General features: G+C 38.1%; 2 protein-coding genes across 3 annotated transcripts in view; one reads left to right on the top strand and one right to left on the bottom strand.

Moving 5' to 3' along the window:
- The window catches only part of LOC131959470 (potassium channel subfamily K member 1-like), a 7,349-nt gene extending 5,510 nt beyond the window's left edge, over nt 1-1,839 (top strand). The window contains exon 3 of the mRNA XM_059324673.1: nt 354-1,839. Coding sequence (XP_059180656.1) covers nt 354-658 — 305 coding nt within the window. The 3' untranslated portion in view covers nt 659-1,839. The remainder of the gene's footprint in view (nt 1-353) is intronic.
- entpd1 (ectonucleoside triphosphate diphosphohydrolase 1) lies at nt 1,755-22,979 on the bottom strand. Of its 2 annotated transcripts, none has more exons than XM_059324671.1 (10): nt 22,833-22,979; nt 13,511-13,638; nt 12,134-12,251; nt 9,569-9,719; nt 9,091-9,250; nt 8,115-8,318; nt 7,760-8,017; nt 6,843-6,956; nt 6,578-6,715; nt 1,755-2,695 (listed from the first exon to the last, which is right to left on the bottom strand). In XM_059324671.1, the coding sequence occupies exons 1-10, from the start codon at nt 22,846-22,848 to the stop codon at nt 2,489-2,491; spliced, it is 1,494 nt and encodes a 497-aa protein (XP_059180654.1). In that variant the 5' UTR covers nt 22,849-22,979; the 3' UTR covers nt 1,755-2,488. The 2 variants fall into 2 exon arrangements, with proteins under 2 accessions (XP_059180654.1, XP_059180655.1); XM_059324672.1 differs by lacking the exon at nt 22,833-22,979 and adding an exon at nt 22,660-22,680.

Raw genomic sequence — 22,979 nt, 5'->3', positions numbered from 1 at the left:
TCAGATTAGCGGTTAAGTATAATGAGTGAATGACTGTACAGAGGTTGAATTTTTCTCCAAAAGTTCATAGTAATCTTTCCAATAGTTGTTGAGATTATTGATTGACACGTTTGGAACAGGCTGCTGCAGAGGATGTGATCCCTTACCTGGGAACAAAACATGAAATTCAATAAATGTTCAGTACAGGATCATAATGTTTTCCACCTCTGAGGTTTCCTGATCGACAGGGTTAAACAAAGCAATGACTGTTAGCCACTACACCCTTTATTTATTCACCAAACCTTTACTTGATCTTATTAGTCACTGTTCTTTACTTCATCATGCTGCCATTGTCTGTGTGTTTGCTCTCCCAGTCTACCTGCTGCTGGGCTTGGTGTTTGTCCTGGTGGTGCTGGAGACGTGCTGCGAGCTCCCCCAGATGAAACGCCTCAGACAGAAGTTCTACAAAGAAAAAGTCCGGGACCTGGACTCCGAGACGGCCAACATCATTGACCGGGATCACTTGAGCGACCAGCTGAGCGAGCCCTCGGATTACATGGGCGATCACCTGCCTGTCATTCCTTCTGTGTCAGAACAAGCTGCGACCCTCCGGAAGGACAGCAAGTCAACACCTTACACCCCCGCACCAGGATCTGCTGCAAACGGCACACTTAGATGACAGAAAACATTATATTTAAGGGACTGGACTGTAAACTTGTGGCTCTAAATGTGTCTGTATAAAAGGAGCCTTCTGTGTATATCTAAGCTGGGTCACTTAATCACTTAAAAATGGCTTTCTGCCATTGCCAACACCAACAGACATTTGTGGAGTAAAAGCAGGCACCACCCACAGACTATCAGGATGGCATTGTTTTCTTGTTCGCCCCTGTAGCTCCATTCCCTGCAGATAAGAGCGGGATCTGTGACGTAGAGGAAGGGCTGGGCCCCCAAACGGAGGGAAACCCCACAAGGTTTTAACTTCCTGCCAATGCTGTATAATTCCACAGCGGCACAGTTTGCTCTAGAGGATTTCACACCCGCTTCTTGCACTTTATATAATCTATGGTGGTATTTGCATAGGAAATTTGCCTTCTTGGAAGTAGTAACGTAGCAACAGGGGACTCAGGTGTCCCATCTGTTGGCCTATTGTACATTATGTGCAAGGATTATAAGAAGAAGATCAGTAATGTGAACTGAGTGGACAAAATTATAGAAACCTGTCAACATAATGCAATGCAGTAAATGATGCATAATGCAAACTGCAGTCTCCATAATGACCATACAGTTGAATCAACATATTTACCTTTATAAAATGAGCTTTTATTGCAGCACTGTTGTAATATTAGCATTAGTTTGAGCTAGATGTACACAATAAACTGGCAATGAGGTGTTTTTTTTATTGTGGTAGTCATACTGCAGTGTGCCCATCTCACCACTAGAGGGCAGCACTTTCATTTTATACAAAAAAGGTTTACTTGAGGTTTGTTGTTACTGGGATTTATCTCTCATGCTGCTCAGGTAGTCAGAAGTATTTCTTAAAGGTATAATTAAGTTGCAAAAATATATCTGGGCTGCAGCTAATGATTATTTACATTATCGATTTATCTGACAATATTTCCTAGATTTATTAATTATTCATTTTGTCTATATGTCCCTCCCAGTTTCTAAAAGTTCAAAGTCTTTAAATATTTTATTAGGACATCTTCACATTTGAGAGACTGAAAACAGCATTTTCTGCCATGTTGTGCATGAAAAATTACTTATTTTTTTAAAAATTTTTCCCCAAATAGTTGTTTATTTTTTATTGCAATAGTTTAATATATATATATATATATATTAATAGTGGCAGCTCTAGTCATTGTTACAAATGAGGGTGAGGGACCATGTTGTATTTTATTTTGCACAGCCTAAACAAATCACAAGAATCAAAAGGATATAACGTGTATTTTCAAAGATGTTATGCCTGTTTTAATTGCCACTTCGCTGGTTTATGGGTTTTCATAAATAGCAAAACTTTGTAATGTCAGTTTTTATAAAAATACAAATAACTTTCTGGATACATTGTAAATAAATGATGCAACATTAAACATTTTTCACTGATGCTATTTGCACAAATGACAAGAGATCTACAACATTTTATATAAACTTGGGTTATTTTATTTATACAGTATCATATTCACATCATAATTCAAGACACATACATGCAGACTGAGGTGGGTGCACACACTCAAGCGCACATTCAAATCCAAACACACACACTCACACACAGACAAACAAATAAACACATAAACTGTCCTTCAACCAGAGAAGCAAAACCCGCTCTATTGTTGAGTATTTGTCCTTCTGAAATGTCCTTGAATCCACATGAGCTGCAGGACCACAGATGTGCAGCAGACGTTGACCTTTGACCTCCCCACAAGAGTGTAAAATTGGTTATTCACAGATTGGTACAAGAGCACACTCCGACATTCCCTTTCTTCCACGGCATTCCTACATACACCTGCGTGTTTTATACGATCTGTGGCTGTTTGGAGCAGCGTGGCCAGAGAGGACGCAGGATGAGGATGAACAGGAGGAACAGCAGCAACGCCATGATGGTTACTATGGAGACGTAGCCGGCGTAGGGCAGAGGGGGGGAGTCGGGAGCCTCGGCAGGAATCATATTGGTCAAATTCAACATGTAGCCCAGCGTCCAGCCTGCATCGCTGCCTTTTATCTGGACACAAACACAAGAAGGAAGAGAGTAAACTATCACAGGTGTCCGACAGGACACTTTTAATGTGCTGCAGACTTTTTCACTTTAAACAGAGAATTTTCTGTATTTTCCAATGCATTATCTTGCTACTTATCTTAACCATCTTAGCTACATGCCATTGATCGGCTGGGACATGGAAGAGGGCTTAACATGTTTGATTTTTAGGCAGTAATTACAGTAATTTCTTTTCAGCGATATGGTAAAAGACAACCTTAAACCTACATGTTTAGGTTTCCCTTTTTCTATCATTGAGTGCACTGACAACCCCTGATGAAGAGACATATCATATGGATATTTCACAGTACAGAACAACTGATAAAATGTATAATTAACCCAAACAGGGACTGCAATAACTGCAGAAAGTACAAGTGAAAAAAAGCAATTTAGATAAGCTAATTATTTCCTGTGATTTGTTACATTTTTATATCTGAAATAAAAATCAAAACTAGAACAACGACAAAAAGACGACAAAGAAATACAGAAATAAGGCCAACTGTGCATTAATAAAAACCCAAACCCGAAAAACCCATGAAGGTCTTGAAACTCCTTGTAGCTTTGGCGACCTCTAGTGGGAGTTGGATCCTCACTAACTTAAAACCAATACATATGTAATATATTGTAAATGAGATCAGGGTTATATTATTGTGTTGGCTGTGCATTTCCTTAAATCACAATAATTGTTGTGAAAAAGATCAAATTGAGTAAAAAAACAAACAAACTAATATATACTACTACTAGTAATAATAATATACATATATATAGAACAATTTATTTATTGCTTGATTAAAACAATAAATCAATCAATTAAATTCTCAAAAATGTCAAATTTGAAATAACGATTTATCTAGGTATTCATTCATTTATTTTAAATCTTATGTGTTATATGTTTATCTTGATTGATTTATGTTATTTTTGAGAAACTCATTTCTAAGTTTAATACGTTTTAATATTAGGCCTAATTTAAAAAATATTTTTCGGCCATTTAAATATCAGTTAATACACACGTTAATCCTTACAATTGAGTCTATTTATTTACTGATAATTTATTCCATTTTTTTAAAATACTAAATACTTCAGGTTGCTGAGCTCCCAGGTGACTGTTAACGTCCAATAATATTGGTGCAGGTGTGCAGCGCGTCCATTTCTACCGTTTTTTGACCTGTTTCATCCCGTCAATGATGACTTTATCGCGTTTGTGGTTGCTACGTTACAAGACTTTATGGTTCACCATCCGAGAATTCGTGAATCCTCACCGGCAGATGATGAGATACTCGCCATTATTCTGCCCTGGGTCCAAGTGAGTAGTTTCTCTTGTGCTGCTCAGTTGCAAATGGTCACACTGTTGAGATAATCGCCTAAGTCATTTTTTGTCAAAATTGTTTTGTTTTTTTGCCTAAATCATCTCCTCATGACGCTGGCCACCTATGGTAAAATCGCCTACATCCTCAGTTGATCAGATCATGTGATTTTACCCCTTTAAGATCATCACTTCTTTGACAATTTGCCACATTCATAGGCATCAGATAAGAACCCAGCAAAGAAGAGCTAGAGGGAGATTGTTTAGTTTATCAGTTTAGTTTATCAGTGTTTTATTGTTGACACTAATATTGGTAACACTTTACTCTAAGGTGTCTACATAAGAGTGATATGAGCATGTCATAAACATGACATGGAATGTGTCATGAACATTAATGACACTCTGAAGTAACATTAATGCTCATGATACTTGTCATGTCATGTTTCTGACAGGCTTGTGTGACTCTTATATAGACACCTTCAAAATAAAGTGTTACCATATCTTGCTTAAGTCACAAAGACATGTTACATAATTTACACACAGTGTTATTACTATGCCAATAGCCATCCTTTGTTACAGACTTTTTGAGTGAAATGATCAATAAATGTCATATGTTACACTTTTGGTGAAGTTTTTTGGGTTTCGTGCAAAACTTGAAAAAATTAGTTAGGCGATTATTTAAACAGTGTGATGAAATTGAGCTTGAAATACAACTAGGTTCTTTGCATTATTTTTTGCTTCTGTATGTAAACCCGCTGTACACTGCTATGACTTGTAGGCCTATTTGCTTTGTTGTGAAAAATAACTTGACCTGTTAATGATTGTCTGATTGTAAATTGGCATGTTACAAGTGGTGAAAGTTACAACTCTATATGAATTTTTCTGATGGTGTAGCTATCTATTAAGATATTGACTAATTACAAACCAGGTATCTAGCATGGGGTCATGCTGTTTTATTTCCTTGTGATATTCAAGTCAATTAAATCCAGAAAAAAAATACTTTTAACAGGAAAGAAAGAGTAAAGAATATCATATTATAATGGCCTCTTGAAAATGCTGAAGGATGAGTAGTGATATTAATATTTTCCCTTCAAATTTCACATCAAAACAACACAGATAATACATTCAACACATTATAATACAGAACACAAAAAGGAGCCAGATGAACTGCTTGATTTAAAATAAATACTATATTATTTATAGGTACTAATTAATATAATTCTAGTTGTATTTATTGATTGTTTTTATGTTGTGTTTTGCGTTTATGCCTCCTTTTTAATTTTTCCCTTTAAAAAAAAGTTATTATTATAGTTATTATTATTATTATTTGTAAATCTTTTACTAATTATTTTTGCCCATTTACATATCAGTTAATAAAAATGCTAAACTTCTATTTTGAGTCTATTTATTTAGTTTATTTATTTGTTATTTAATAATTAAAACATATTTTGAAATACTGAAGGATAAGTAGTAATATTAATTATTATTATAATAATTAATTCCCTTTCATATGATATTTTGCAAAGTATAAGGAAAGATCTCGCACATAACAGTTAATCTGACAGCTTTACTTTTCTTTATACCATAATTAAATGTAATTTCTCCTCGTCATCACTAGCTTTCAGCAGCATTTAGTATATTTCATTATTATTTAGATACTATTGGTCGGGGGTGGCTGCAGGTAGAACTTGTCGTCTGTTAATCTTTATTGTTCAATAAACAACACACACAGAAATAAACAACAATTAACCTAAGCCTTGCAGCAACCCAATCCACAATAAAATTGACATTAGTAGATTGAGACTGAAAATTGGGAAGAAAATAGAGAAGTTATGATGGAAAAAATATTTATAATATAGAAATGATACATGACAAGCTTGTTGAATATGGAGAAAGCTGTATGTCATTATTATGCATTCTTGTTACTGACGTCTCCCTAACGCTATATCTGATAAAGATTGTAGCCACTGATCTCGGAATCGAAGGCCTACAAAAAGCTATTAATCGTTGAGCAGGAAACAATTATTCGTGTTTGGGGGGGATAAGTTCTTTCATTGCTGTTTGGATTCTTTAAGAGCTTCTTCAGACAGCAAATGTAACTTAGTATAACAGTCAATACCTTGAGACAAGTGTCTCTGACTGAACAGGAGAGAAGTGTATCAGATGTCTAGTTATTGTCTGAAATTTGTCTGGTGGGGTGTTGTTTTTTTGACAGACCCAGTCGGTAATGGACAGTCTAGTTGACCAATCCAGTATAATCTTTTTAGCCCTGAGTGATGCTATTCAAATCAATGTTTTGCAGCAGGAAATGAAGTGCTGAGTGATCAAAGACAAAGAGTGATATCAAGGCTGCAGATCTGGGACAGCCACACCTGAACGTGAGTCCAACCCATAAAAACAACATTTTCACAGCTTGGAAACTCTAATAGGTCCTCACAGAGATAGCAGGGCACACTTGTTGATACACACACACACACACACACACACAGGGCGTTAATGCTCCGAGGTGTGTGAGACAGGAAAGCAGTGGTCTGCGGTCTACTGACCTTTTTGATGAATTTTATGTCGGAGTAGCTCTGTGAGGTGAAGTTGTATCCTTCTGTCAGCAGGGTCAAGATGTACGTGCCGGAGAAACAGTACTCAGCAAGATACTTTACTTTTACGTCTGGATGCTGCTGCGTTATCTGTTCAAACACAGTGATAACATCAGTTACAGTAACGCCACACTGCAGGACACAGATAAGGAAAGGAGTAAATATGGCAAGACGTTTGCACTGTGTGTGTGTAAGTGATGCATTAATATGCCCCGACCTGATTCCAAGGGGTAGCACAGTAGCGTTGCAGCTTTTCCTTGACAGTTTCCAGAGGGATGGACGTATCGGTCAGATTGAGGAAATTCATCACAAAGTAATACGCAGAGAAAGCCTGCAGTTAGAGAGAGGAAGAGATGAGGCAAAAGGAAATTAACTTGTCCTCCTATCTTTAGCAAATAAAGTAATCAGTTTATAAAAATGTTTTTCTGGTAAGGATTTTTTTGGCATCACTGACTCAGATGTTATTTGACTTTGTTTTTTTGCAAGTTGCTGTGAGGCAAGGATATACAGAAAATTCTACACAGAAACAGTATCCCTGTTTCCTTGGATAATTCTCTGGCAACCCATTATCCACGCAGTGAGGTTATGCTATCAATGGAATAAAACGTAAATGCATGCTTAGATATCACTCGAGATAAGTGAGGAAATGTTTTGGGGTTTTTTTTTGCATTTTAGTGAACTTTCACCTAAGGTTGCATTGTGTTTTGCTGCACAAATAATCACAATTTTATCAAAATTCCAATATGGACTGGCACAATACTCATATCACAGGAATGCAATGTGTACAGACTTAAGAAAAAACATCTTTGTTTGATAGAGATCATAAAAATCACACCATAATATTTTCCATGGTTTTCTTGATAATAACCAAATCATTATCAAGACAACCATGGAAAATGGCTAGATATCAGCTCTTAAATTAAACTTTTATGAGCTTTTTTGTTGTTATCATTATATTTCACCAAATAAATGTACCTTTAGTTGTACCAGGCATTAAAATGTACAAGATTGAAGAAAAGTAATAGATCTGTATGTAATGATCTGTGTGTAACTTTTATATGTTATTTGTATAACCTTACAAAAAACACAGAACTCAAAGGCCACTTAAACACGCTGATAGCTGTGTTACATTACCCCATACGGCCCCTGCAGCATTGGCTGGAAGACCCCATTGAAAGAGCATCGGCTGTATTTGCAGGAGGTAAAGTCGAAGACTCTCTTGACGGCATCCTGGCATCGTAGGAAGTCTCCCCTCCCATTGTGAGTGAAGCTTACAGGAGCTCCTTGCGGTTTCCTGTCTGACACGCAGGGGCTGTCATAGAGGACCGAGTAGTTCATTATTGTTGTGTAGCCGGGATGGAAACAAGGGTCTAATAATGATGCTGGACCTGCCTGGGTGAGAGAGAGCAGGATGGAGAGGTGTTAGGAACACAGGGAGGGACAGCCTGATAATGTCAATAGAAAAGAGAAAATAACCCTGAGAATTTACTTGAGACTGATGGGCCAGCATCAATTTTAGGGCTTGGTCTTTCCCGTAACACAGGAAGCTGTGAGTGTACAGGTTGTAGTCATTTCCGTAGAGTCGGAAGGTCACAGAGTTGTTGGGTGACTCTGAGCCGTCATATTTATCGGATACAAAGCTGATTTGAGTGGAGGCCCCGCCGAGGTCGAGGGCGCCTGTGGTTTCCAAGCCCTGCAGCAGAAACAAAAAGGCATTGAAGTCAGTGTGAAGAATATGGGTATTTGGAAGAAACCTTCCAACTCGATCATCTATAACGTTGACGATCAATTAATCGATTAATCGCTGCATGCATACATGCAATAAAAGATATATAAGCAAAAGCCTGTTTTGATAACGGGCGCTTTTATTTTGAAAGGATGAAAAGAGACTTGATCCTGTCGATCGTTAAACTAACTCACGTGAGATGATACTGTAAAGATAACATCATGGAGATCAACGTTTTTATGTTTTATGTTTTTTATGTTTTATGCCCCAAAGAGGCATGAGGTTAGTTTTCACAGTAATCTTGCATATATACATGTGTTTTATGTTTAAATAAGTTTTGGATAAAATTAAACCTAGTAATTCATGCTAGCAAGGTTTGATACAGTAAGCTAGTTTCTCTCAAATTAAAAGTGTTATATTTCTGTGTGTTTTATAATTGTTATTGCAGCTTTCAGTTTGCAAACTGAAGATTTATCCAACTTAATTCTCAGCTCATTGGCTTATTCACGTACGGCCGCAGAACTGAACGCTCGGCCGTATTTCAGTTCAGCGAGTACTACTGACAAGCAGTCATAGATAAAATTTAAAAAATACACAGACCGATTAAAAATTCCACATGATCGACCAAATTCTCAACAACCACTAATCACTCATTGATTAATTATTCCCATCCTTAGTGCAGAACACGCAGCATGCAACAAACTTGCATTGACATGTATGTACACATACGTGTGCAGACCTGTTCTAGGCGGTCATCCAAGTAGTTGACTGTGACCCAGCCAAAGGCTCCCTCCTCCTGACCGCTCAGTATCCTCGCGCCCTGGTAGGAAAAAGGGAACTTTCGCAGGGCTGCCTCCACAGCTCCAAAAACCTTGTCTGATGCCGAGCTATTCTCCATACTGCAACAACACAAATTCATTAGACTGATTCACATTCATAATTCAAATCAATACAGCAGCCCATAAATAATGAATGCCTTTCTCGTATATATATAATGGATTTGACAGTAACATATTCTACGCTCTAGCACTAAAGTTCAAAGGGTGATAAATTACAAAACAGGCATATGGAAAAGGCTATAGATAGCAGCACTTGGATTGGCAGCTAAGACTCAGGATACACTAATATCTCAGCATGAAATAGCATGCTGCATTACATTTTCTGAATGCATATTTTATGTTTGATTGTGGGGATGTGTGCGTACACGTGTGCCGTACTTCAGCAATCTCATTCCAGCAGTAGCCCCCAGATAAAGGGGGGTCTCGTGGTGTCTCTTACTCGGGACATACTGCTCTGCCTCCTGCATGCACAGTCTCAAAGACTCCCCTGCTTTCAGTGGATCAGATGCATAGCTGGAGATGCCTTTACCTGCAAGTTGAGACAAAAGGCGAGGAGTGTGAAGCCATAAAACATAATCAGAGCCTTGCTAGCCTGCTTGGAGATTTAAGGTCAGCTGTGCTAATTCATGACCTCACAAGGAATTTGCTACGGAGAGGAAAGCTTGTTGAAGACGTTATCAAGATGTTGGCTTCCTGTAAGCATGCTTAATGTACTCTTCCTTAAAGATGGAGTAATTAATTGTGAAAATGCATCCTTCCTCTTGCAGCTCGCCCGTCTTTGTCCAAAGCCACTCTCGACAGACAAGCATGGGAACTTGCAGGACTACAGAAGTACTAGAAATGTATTCAATCATCTTGATTTTGATTGTGATCATGATGCTGTTTATATAGTGGCATTTTTACAAGGAATTACCGTCCCATTTTCTATGACAACTTGCTGGCTTTTTAATCCCTTTGAGATGACATATGCCATGTTTCCACAGCATGGTACAGCTCCACTTTACTTACATGTGGTACTAGGTACTTTTCTGCATTTCATTTTCCACTGTAGATAGAACCGCAGTGTTTGTTTTTTATTTTTCGTTTGTTTGTTAGTGTAGTGTAAATAGTTTTTCACATTTCACAACTAAAACTACCTAACTTTATTTTGGAAAATGTTTAACTTTTTTAACATGCAAAACAAACAAACAGTACAAAGAAAATAATAATAAAATAAAAAAAACCCACTGCAATTTTGAGGAACTGCAGTTCATCAACTGTACAGTGTAGTTTTACAGGCTGACATATTTAAAATATGGGTTGCATGAACTAAAAAAAATTGTGGTGGCTATTGACGGTAGCATGGCTATTTAAAAACTGCAGGTTTTATCTGTGTCATGCACATGACACCAAAAAAGTCCACAACTATTGCTAATGGAAAACCAAAAAAGTCCAAGTTGAGTTGAATAGAGATGTGCTGCACCATGCTGTGGAAATACAACTAGACTGTAGTTTGAGGCTGTAGTTGGCTACATAAACATGAAATTGAATTAGCCACAGTGATGCACATTTTTGCTCAAGTTTGAAGGTTAAATTATCAGCAACATTTTTGAGTTTCTTTGCAGCATAGGCAGCTGTTGCAAATGCTGAAATAGCAACAATTTCTGCCACAAACACACACAATACCAGCAGGACCTGCAGCAGTGATAATAAGCCTGACCTTTAGTTAACTGTGGGGAAAACACACAATGACTGAATCTCACAGCACATTAAAGCAGCAAGGCAACGGAGAACTATCTGAAGAGACATGCACCCACACCTGCATTTATAGAACAGTTGTTTAAAGGAGTCACTGCAATGAAACTCTACAGCCACACAGCCCTTTATGGAATAGTTTGGACACGCCTGTTTTAAAGTAAACCTTACTCAGAGAAGCATGTTGATCCTATTGTCTGAGGGGAACCGCTGGCTGGTGCCCATGAAAGCCTTCTCCTTCAAGCTTTGATAACCAATGTAAATTACATGAAAAGGGAGGCCAGCACACACTGACAGTGCTTTGATAGAAAGCAGCAGATAAAACAACTGACAGAAGAGAAGCTAACATCATATGTCAGTTTGACAGATCTGTCTGTTATATGGTGTGTATTTAAAAGTGCTTTAATATTTCAGCAAGGTTGGTTGCATAAGAAAGTTGCAATAAGGCTAAGGCACTTTGGACAGACACATGGATTTTCTTGCAAGAGTTGCAACAGAATATACAGTCTTATCTCCTTTGAACTACAGTCTTGTCTCTAGCTAAACTATAATAGCTTCACATTAAGGAGATATTTGAGGTTGCCATGTTTTGAAATGTATCTGGTTGGTGTTATCCACCTCCAGCATTTGCTCCAGATGTTAGACCTTCGTCATTTGACCAAAAAAGCTGTAAACATCTGGACCAAAATCTATCTATAAAGAATTTATTAACATTTACAACTGGGACTTGACGTATTAGATTTGGCGTGTCACAAAATAAATCAAGTCATTAGTAAAGGGTCATGACCATATTCATGATGACCATTCATATTTGTAGCTATAAATGTAAGTAAATCATTAATAAAGCGTTCTCCCAGTGCAATAACCTGTCGAGTGTGGAGTTATAAATTTGTTTTTAATGAATAGATTTTGGCTGCAGATGCCTTTTTACATGAAGTAAGCCAGTTACGAGCTGAAAAGATTAGCTGATTAACCAAATCCATTATTTAAAACATATTAATCCATTAACCCTAAAGTACTGTGTGTCTTATAGATAAAACTATTTGCATAGGGGCAAGTAAAGATTGATTTTGGGCAGGAGGATTCTGACTTACAAGCCTGGTTGGTGAAAAAAAGTATTTACATTGAACACTGAGCGTGCATTAATGGTTGCATGAGTGAATGTGAGGGCAAAGTGTGTGTATGTGATGATCGATGTGTGCAGCACACCTTTGACTTTGCACGAAAGCTTCTGTTCGACTCTTCCAGTGTTGTTCTCCTTCTCAGCTGGCCACGCATAGATATACAGAGCTGTGTGGGAAGAGCCGGCATCCAGCACGATCCCATACTGGAGGAGAGACAGAAGAAGAAGTGACAGTTAACTCTAGATGACTTACAGCCAGTTTAAACATTCAGTATGATTGGACAGCACACAGAAAAAAAACTTTTCACTGCTAAATAAGTAATATTTTAATCTGTACAAATAGAACATTTTTACTTCAGTGTGTGAAAAAACAATGTTTTTGCCTGTTGACTTACTTGTCAATTTTCAGGTTTTGGGCTATTTCTCTCCCATAACTTGTCTTCTTTCAATATAGTGGAAAGAAAACATCCAAATCAAACATGCAGATGTATATTTTACAATATTTTGTAGATTTCTCCTGAATTCACTAAAACTTAGTGTTCATAGAAATCATTAGAAAGCTAACACTCTCCTGCACAATGTTATGTGTTTTACATAGTCTACATTGATGTTGCTATGAATTAGACTCAATATTTTGCCTTGAATTAGTCATTTCCATTAAGAATGTATAAAAACCTTTAAATGCCGTTTTCTCAAAATTAGATTTTTCTCACTCTGGGCTATAAATCTCAACTTCAGCGCCACTTACAGACACCAAACTTACCAGTTTTATTCCTAACAATATTCTGAAGGTTTTTGTGGAGGGATTTGTCTATATATCATTCATATCCTTATTTATGCAACACTTTGTTCCTAAAAACATGACGGAAATTGATTTTGTATAGATTTTGAGAGTAAATCCTGATTAATAAGATGATAAAAGGAGATATCCCAATTATCTTCTGTTAACAACTTTGAATCCAATATATCAACAAAATAAAATAAGAACTTTGAAATTTGCTTTGTCCAAAGTTCATATGTATGTCCTGGAAATGTTTGGAAATCAGTGCATATTTAATAAGTTCACACTTAATTTGAATATCTAAACTTAACATTTCAGAAAACTTGTAATGCTAAAAAATATTGTCCTAATGTAAATAACAAACTGGGGAACTTTCATGGTGATATCTATAGGTTTAAAAAAAAACACAACCCTATTCACCTGTAAACAGAATCCTAAACACTGTAATCAATAATAACTGTGAGACTCTTACTAAGGCTGCATTTGTGACAGAACGGAGTGGTTATTCTTATCAGCATCCAGAGGCCTTATTTGGTAATGGATTTCTAGAACCAGTACAGGTTGAGGTCATACTGACAAGAGACCATATTTGGCTTCTGGACTTTGGACTTAGATCCCACTGTAGCTATGTGGGCTGTCACACAGAAAACAAACTAAAACATGTTACTCTCCTCTACTGTACCTTGTATTTTTGGGGTAGGGGCCTGTTCTGCAAAACTGCTACCGTCACCAAGGCAACAATCGCTATGACACCAATCACAGTGATGATGATGGTCACCGGCGTGTGCCAGGGGTTCTTCTCTTTCATCTCTGAGAGCGGGGGCGGGAAACACAGACAGACAGACAGACATACGGACAGACAGACAGGAAGGGGTTTGACAGGGTAGAAAGGGGAAGATGGGGACACATTGGAAAGAGGAATGTGGTGTTAGCCAATGTTGCATCCAGATGTTCGTGATGTCACAGCATGTGTGTGTTTATATGTATGAGGGAGAGACCTTTCAAGGGGTTTGGGGAATGTCTTTAATTGTGTTGTGTTGTAACCAAGGACAACAGATAAATTTCCCAATGTGGTATGTCTGAACTCGTTCCAAGCCATTCATTGATTCCCTCAGGGTTGTTATTGTTATTTCAGCCTTTTTGAAAGGGTATTCCACCAAAGTACTTAGCTAATGCTGAGAGATCAGCAAGATTTCCCTCCTTGGAAAGAGATTAAGAGGAAATCAGCATCACGCTCATTACTGTGGAAATAGCTAAAGAAAAAAGAAATGGCTACAATCAAAATGATGACCTATTATGACTGAAGTTATAGCACTGAGTCAACAGTAATTAATAATTTAAACATCCTGTTGCAGGTATTATTTCAATCCTTTGTTTGATTAATGCGCCTGCTAATACTTTGTGTGGCTCCAATTTCTTCCTATGTAGTCACTGGGTTTCCATTGTTTACTAATGGGACTTTAAACACACACAATCACACACACACACACACACACACACACACACACACACACACACACACACACACACACACACACTACGTATTGTAGATTATATAGACTTAACCATTCACTGTTTATAAAGGCACAAAAAAGGTACTGACAATGCTATTATGATGGGAAAGAGTGAACAGGGTACCAGCCTGAATCGTAAAGTACACACACTTTAACACACACAAACACACGACTGTTTGATTATTACCAGGGAAGGTAAACTGGCAGACGCTATCTAGGTGCACATGACGGCTGGCAAAGCACACACACTGCATAAAACAGTGAGCCGACTGTAGCTTTCTGTACACATTAAAAGAGGAGCTAGAAAAGCCACAAACACACACTTCACTGCAGCAGCAGCAGGACCTGCAGAAGTGATAGTAAACCTGACCTTTAGCTATCTGTGGGAAAACACACAACGACTGCAACTTACAGCACCGTAAAGCAGCGAGGCAACGGAGAACAGGCAGCGGAAGAGAGTACTTACCTCTGTTGTCTACTTCAATGAACTTAACCACTGGCAGTGCAGGGGAGGGAGAGGGGCAGAGAGAGGGAGAGAGAGAGAGAGAGGGAGAGGGAGAGGGAGGGGTGAGAAAAAAAGAGTGGAAGGGAGAGGAAAATATAGACAGAGGGACGAAGCAGAGTGATAAGATGAGGAGAGGTTTTTCCGTCGTTGCTGGACAGAGGATTAGAATAGAGCTGTGTGTGTGTGTGTGTGTGGGCTTGTGTGTGTGTGTGTGTGTGTGTGTGTGTGTGTGTTTCTGGTGGAGCGCCTCTGAAGGACTGAGTTTGGCATTTCCTCTCCAAGCTGGGGCAGCACAGCCAGTCACTATGGAGACAGTTAAAGTGTGTTTGTGCGTGTGTGCGCCACTCTTGTGTGCATTTGAGCCCCTAAAAGGGTCTCTCTCTCTCTCTCTCTCTCTCTCTCTCTCTCTCTCGCTCTCTCTCTCTCTCTCTTTCTTTCTGTGAACTAATGAGAGTCACTCGCCCCAGCACTACTCTCTCTCTCTCTGTTCATTCTGTGGGATGTGTACGAGGGAGGGGAAGTGGGGACTCCCTTGTTTAGCTGTTTTTATTACTGGCAGGCTGTGATGTCATCTCTGTGACGGATTGGAATCCCCTGCTTTTCTCTGAGCCTGTCTCTCTCTCTGTGTGTGTGTGTGTGTGTGTGTTAGAAGAATAGTGCTCGCTGGTGAGCTGCTGCTGCTGCGTGTGTGTGCGAGCCCAAAACATGACTTGCATGCAAATTTGTCGATCCATTCACAAATCCATTCTGTTCACTCTCTCGCTGCACACATGAGCACACATATTTAAACACGGGAATCGTTTCCAACGTATTATTTGTTCCACTTATCTTTCTCTAACTTGAGAGGGCTGAATGATTCAAAGCCTCCCACATGAAGGAAGCACAGGCAGCCAACACAAAGTATCCTGTAATTGTTTGACCACGTCATTTCACTCAGCAAACAACCAAAGTTCACTGATATTTTACTTATTTTTAAAACATTACCCTGGAGCGGTCTAAACCAGATACAATCTGGGAGTAGCTTGGCTATTTATTAATTGACTTTCAATTGTTTTGTTGTAGCTAATGGAAATTAGGGTCAGATGGATCTCTGTGCTGATTTATTAATGTCCAATATTTTGAATAATTAAACAAATTGCAATGCTACCACAATAAAAGTAACAAAAACATATGTAGTGTCACTAAATGTATGAAAGAATGAGAGAAAGATGTGTCCAAATGCATGTGACAGGTCTATGGTTCATTATGCACAGATGTGACCATCCACATGACTGACTCTCTGACACTTTGGATAATGACCACAGACCAAGAAAAAATGCAAAAACTTGTGATGCAACCCATCGGCTTTCTTTATGGATTTTAGTTTGCCGATTGTGTTTTTTTGCAGATCAACTTTTGCAGATAATGGAACCAAATCTGGACAAAGCTGAAGAAGTCTGTGCTCAGAGAGAAAGTAACAACTCTGACAACTTTAAATTCTAATCAATTTAAAATTCAGCATAGAAAGAAGCTTTAAGTTGTCTTAACTTTTAGTTTTTCAAGATGTTTCTATTGAAGCAAAATAACTATTTCTTTCATAGACAAATGGAGAAAGAAGAACAGGAAAGCACACAAAAAAGACCCTCTACTACCCCTCACCAATAACCCGGGTATGGTAGATATTCTCCCTTAACTACCTTAGGTTAGGCAACAAAACCACTAGTTTTAATGCTCGGAAAAAAATTACTGTTTATATGCTTAAATCCACTAAACTACTGAAAAACTCAAACCAGACATGAACGCCGGTCTCCTGGGACAAAGCTCTGGTTTTGCGCCCCCTGTCTGTATGCAACATAAACGGACAAAATTTCATGGGATACCTATGAAGTAAATTGCATTTATTTTTTAAAATTAATTTATTTTAATTCAGTGCGTTACTTTTTGTAGGAATATTTAGATATGTCATTTTCAGTTATGTAGAATACATTTTTTCTCAGCTGTGAAAAGTCACATGAATTAATTTGTATTATGGCTCACTTTTTCACTTTCATCTAAATCAATCAATATCCTTTATTTAACAAGGTAAATAAGACTCATTGAGATTTAAAACCTCTTGACCTGGCCAAGACAGCAGCACAAAAGCAAAATGGTTACGCCAAACACACAAGACACAAATAAAATCCAGGCACACACTACAAGAAAAACAAGAGTTGGATTAAATGATTACACAGTGCAATCACAAGATCAAATTGAGATCATTCCTCTGTCTTTTAAGATTGATTAAGTCTTTGTATGTCTCCCAAGATCCAGACCCTTTGGTCGGATAAAATTTAGTTTTTTATAATATCTTAACAACTTACTTCCCATATTCTTCCAGATAAAGGCAGTACAAAAGAGACGAAGTAAATCCTCATCACATGTTTAGTTGTCTTAATTTTTTTTCAATGCATGAGTAAATCATTTGGAATTTATTGGTATGAAATTATAACGATATTGACAGTCAACATGAAATACAAGCCCGAACAGCTTTCATATTAAACACATTGGTGTCAGCCATCAAAGGCTCAGACTGCGCCAGTCTTGGTGGAGCTCCAACCACTAACTCCGACTGTCTGTGCTGCATCATGCGAGACCAGCATGTCGCTTCGAGGCGATTATGGGATTCATCAAACCTTTTTCCTCGAAGGCGTGCAGCCGCAGTGAAGCAAGAACGGAACCACATGTGATTGCCACATATGTTTAGTTGTTTTACAGCATCTTCTCATGCCGTGATTTATATTGTCATTAATATCGCTGTTTGTTTCGCACATCTACAATGTATGAGAACAGCTGAGTCGTGTCTGCTGGTGGAGTAAACAAACAGCTGTGGCATTAATGAATGACTCCATTAATGACAGCTGGCGCCAATTACAGCCCTCCTTCCCCTGTTTTATAATGGAGCGAATCAAAGTCTGTGAGTGAAGTGGTTACAGTCAAGCTGTAAAGGTGCCTGAACCTCACCCTTTTCTTCCAGTTGCTGTCAAGTTTGACATGTGTTTAGCAAGCCATGGAACATTCACTTTCCTGTCCAAGTCCTTTTTCTGATTTGCTTTCAGATTAAAGTACGGAAAGACTGTTGCCTTACATGCAACCACTTAGTGATGATGATGCAGTTGGCAGCTCCAGACACAAACACATGTTGAGACACAAAACAGGGCTTACCTGATGAGCAAATTGAGTGCATGAGATCATAAAGGAACTCTCTTAAAATGTCAACACAGAGTGGTAAACAGGCTTTTAGGCCACACAAACACACAGATTTCTATGTTTGTACTTGTGAGGAATTTTATTAACATTATGCATTCCCTAATGACCACAAAGCCTAACCCCAACCCTTGGCCAATCCAAAAACTAGTCCAATCTTAACACCCAAACCTTTTTAAACCAGTGAGGACCAACTACAATGTCCTCTCTTTACAAAACACACATAAGCCTACGCATTCATGCGCACACAGTGTTTCCATTTCTAATGCTTCTGTAAACACAAATGTAGTGTTAAGGTGAGGCAAGGATGTTTCAAACTAAGACATGCGGAAAGACAGACAAGAGTGGTGGGAAACAGGAAAGCTCAGAGGAAAAAAAGTTGGAAAACATAACATCTGCTATCACTCACAGTGTCTGTAAGTCCTTTTTTATTGGTTTACTGCAAATGTTTTATGGATTTTAAGATATTTTTTTTACCAAGATAAGTAAATAAAAAAGTGTTAGCACATGCTTTGACGGACTTTTACTGGCCAGGAAGTTTAAATAACTCTGGAGGGAGGCCTGAGATTTACCATTAACTTGCAGTAAAATTAGTGTTCACACAATGCACCTACAAAAACAATGTTCAACAACTGACACAGAAAATAACTAACAGCAAAAATCTACTTTTACAGCTTAATACATATTCTTTTTGCCTCAAAATCATTTAATTTTGGATGAGGTTCATGGCACTTCGGTAAGATGTTTTCAGATTTATTCATTCAAATCACTGACATTTTTTAAATATCTAATAGTTTATAGATTAAAATAACTCTTATATATATATTTAATATGAGCCCAATATTGTCCTTAGATATTTAAAAAATGTCAAATTATTCTTAGAAATATACATGAGGGAGGATATTTTCTATCTTTTAAATGGTTTTCATTCCCTCCCTAATCCTTTAACTTTAAATTCAAGTTTAAAAATGAATATAAGTTCCTGTACAAATACAGGCTCTCTCACATGGACATACATAACTGCCAGGATACGCAATGCATGTGACATACTGACACAAAGTAACATTTACTGGCAGTATGTTGAGGTTTGTTATGTCAGGACATATGACATAGCAGAATCTCCACCCATGTTGATCTGAAACTGCAGCCTCATAAATCTCTTGTGCTACAGGATCTGCGTCTGAGATACGAAAGCAGCAGAGGAAGAGATAGGAGGAGGAAGGTTTTAATCAGCAGATGCCTAAAGGGTTGTTTCTTTACACTCAGCAATGAGTCAAAGGGTGACACAGCCAGGGATCGACTGTGTGGTTTCATAATGACGGGAAGACGAGACAACGACGTCCCTGTGAGGCAGGTCTTAAATTTGTTGACTGTCGGGCTCCGACAAGTCATAAGCTCGTGTGTGGACAAAGGACATGACCAGTGGAGAGGTAACACGAGTGTGACATAGACGCAGTCACCACAACTCACCTGACACCGGTGATTTAAGTCCTTTAATTAAGTAAAATTAGAAAAACCACAGTGAAAATACTTAATTACAAGGTAAACATCCAGCATTAAAGTGTTAGTTAATAAGTGGCTGCAGTAAAATTATGTTATATATGTATAAGTTTTTCCAAAGTTGAAGTGCTCTTTGTTACAGATCAGGATTTTCATACATTAAGCACAGTTTTAAAAAGGAAAGAAATAATGAAAATACAGATTAAATATAGGGGAGATGGAAGGAAATATGGAAAAATAGGGCTTTTGTTATAAAATATTTTCTTAGTGATATTCTATAAGAAATGTAATACCTGGAACTGCAAAGTAATAACAAACTACAGCCGAGCTGCAAAGCTGCAATATTCTCCACTGAAAAAGTCTCAAAACAGAAGTACCAGTACCTCAAAAATGTGCTTAATGCATATTGGATTGCCTTCATACTACCCTCTAATGCACACAATCTATTTTTTCCAATAAGCAAAAAAGGCATAACAATAATTTGAATGGAAATCACTTTACAGCAGAAGACGTGCAGACTGTATTTAATACATTGGATTCTTAATAATGTACTTTAGAGTAAATGGACCATGTTATTTCCTCCTTAGTTTACCACACATGCATATGTACCCAGCACAGAGCTCTTCCGCTGTTCTCACACACACACACACACACACACACACACACACACACACACACACACACACACACACACACACCACACACCAGGGTTCCTCTGAACACAATGTCCTTGAGTTGCCACCACTTCAGCTTTTTCCAATAAATCAGACAAACTTTTGTGTCCTAGACAACAGCGCTCTATAAATACTCTCGTCCGGGCCATTGTGAAACAGGATCGTCTACAGCTTCCTGTAAAAAGGGAACCTCTGACTGTGTCGTATGACTTCAAAATTGAGAGGAAGCATCGCTGCCTGCTGCAGAGAAGTGGTCTTTCCTCAGAGGTGTCACAGGACAGAGTGACCTTAACCCTGAACTTCAGCAGAAGGTCAAGCTGCTGCCAGTAAATACAGTGGACGACGTAGATGTTGCACACTGGAAACAATGCAAGTCCCTTTGGACAACTATGAGAGAAAAATGGAGAAGTTTTAATTGTTCCATCATGTCATGCTGGTGTTGGACATGTTTTATGCAGCTTCTTAGTCATGTTAGTTAAATGTTCGTTAAGTCAGAATTTATTCCGCAAAATCGTTTCCAAGCCCAATTTACTGCAGCAACGCTTTTTTGAAAAGGCAAAAACCACCAACAAATTTTATGCCATGGTTGAGGAACTTTTATTAAATGTTGTCATTCTGCTTTTCTAATGCAATACTTCAAATTCACTATTCACCATAGCTTTTCTATAGTCTTGATCTGTATTTATATTTTTCATTCAAACGACTACTATTTATATTCACACCTTTTGCTTCTGTTTTTGCTGCTGTGACAAGTGAATTTCCCGATTGTGGGATCAGTAAAGTATAATGTAATCTAATCTAAAATGCTCATAAAAATAGGTGAATGAAAACACTTCTTGCGTGTCACCCAAATTACAAAAAACAAACTTATTTTCTCACATATCTGCTGTTGTCCCACCATATGGATAGTTAAGGTGTAACTGATCCGGGTTTTGAGATATCTCTGCCTTCACAAATTCAAACTAAATGTTAAACTAAAGAACATAAAATTCAAGTCTACATATTTAAGTGGCGTACATTTTTCTTCTTGTAATTGGGTTGAAATGACCCTTTATTCTACATGTAAGGTGTTATTTTGAAACTTAAGATAAGGCGTCACCCACAAACATAACCAAATGTGACCTTTGCATACATTTTTTTAAGTTGTCCAGATATTTTTGAATTCACTAATACCTTAATAGCCTGAAACAGATGATAATGGGCTCTGCACTCCAGGCATTGTTTCTTAAAAGACCTTTTAAAATGTAGTTTAAAGCAACAACCACGAATGAAATTCCATTCAGCTAACAGGGTCCAGGCAGAGACCAACAATGAATCTGTAAAACTAGAGCATATAAAATCAAAAACTATCTGCATTACATGTTTGTAATTCAATACCTCAGTGAACAGACCCTTTTTAATCCACATGTAGAGCCAGGTGCCTTATCTCGACAGCTCAGATAAGTTATCAGCCACTTGACATAAGCAAATGTGACTTTTGTTTACATGTTTTCAGATTGTCCAAACAGTCTCCAGTTCACTGATAGCTAATAAAATAAACATTTAGGGTGCAAACAGAATGAATCTCCAGGTTTCTCTTAGATTTCTGCTTTTACATCAAATGATGGAGGTGAGTGGAATTTCACTTGTGGAGATCATAACATTTAAAAATACCCAGATTATGTAGGAAATTGTTAATGGAAACAATTATTTAATATTATTTCTTACTTAGAATATCTAAAGCCAATTCCACAAATAAAATTCACCTGCATTGTAATGGGGTGGAGACAGAGATGAAAATATCAGCACATAATCCAAACCATCTGTATAGTTTCTTTTTTTTTAATATAGTGAGCCAACTGTGTCATTGTGAAACTTTTTCATGCAATTTTGAGATATGTTGAAACATCCTTGAGTTCACTGAGCCTTACGTGCAAATGACATTCAGCTCAGTTGAAAATACTGCTTTAATTGTTCAATTCCAGCCATGATTAAAAATACTAATTCATAATATGTGTAAAAACATATTGCATGTAAATAAAATATGCACAGCCTCACCAGGAGGCATCATAACTTAATTGGATCATGCTATCAAACATATCTGCAACCAAACTTTAACCGACCTCCATAAATGCATTTAATTAATTTGATAATGTTGCACAATTACCCTCCGTCACTTGTACTTTGTCTGATAAACTACTATAGAGCTCACATGACGCCTCTGTTTATCCTCAGCAACACAACCACACGCAGCTTAAACCTCCCACTAAATCCCACATACAAACACCCCCACACACACTCACACGCGCCCAGGCACCTGCTTATGCCGCACACTCAGACACATGCTATGGAAAAGTCACACACCTGCCCCACACTGCTACACAGCTGCTACATGCAATTAAGCAAGTCACACAGTTAGACGAGAACACACACTCACCTGATACTTAACATTTACTGAACCGACTTCTGGTACATCCCGCTGCTGGATCAACTGGGTGATGAGGATTTCCTGCTCTTGTGTGTGTGTATTTGTGTGTGTGTGCATGTGTGTGTGTGTGTGTGTGTGTGTGTGTGTGTGTGTGTGTGTGCCAGTCATAGGAGTACACCTACCTCTTTGTGCAGACATGGGTTCTTTTTCAGCAGCAACACAATGCTCTTTCTATTCTTTGCCCCTCTCTCTCTCCTCTCTGTCTCCCCCTCTCACTCTTTCTCTCTAACCCTCTCTCTTTCTCTCTCTCTCTCTGGTAACACAGCTCT

Source organism: Centropristis striata, chromosome 21, assembly GCF_030273125.1.
Source record: "Centropristis striata isolate RG_2023a ecotype Rhode Island chromosome 21, C.striata_1.0, whole genome shotgun sequence".
Taxonomy (NCBI): domain Eukaryota; kingdom Metazoa; phylum Chordata; class Actinopteri; order Perciformes; family Serranidae; genus Centropristis; species Centropristis striata.
Note: the sequence above shows the minus strand (reverse complement) of the source record. Positions and strands in the feature narration are given on the sequence as shown.

Excerpts from the sequence above, each read along its gene's own strand:
- entpd1 (XM_059324671.1), bottom strand. Across the intron at positions 12,252-13,510 it reads CCCTACCCCAAAAATACAAG|TATGGGATCGTGCTGGATGC; the intron begins GTACAGTAGAGG and ends TCTCTCCTCCAG. Across the intron at positions 9,251-9,568 it reads GCTGGAATGAGATTGCTGAA|TATGGAGAATAGCTCGGCAT; the intron begins GTACGGCACACG and ends GTGTTGTTGCAG.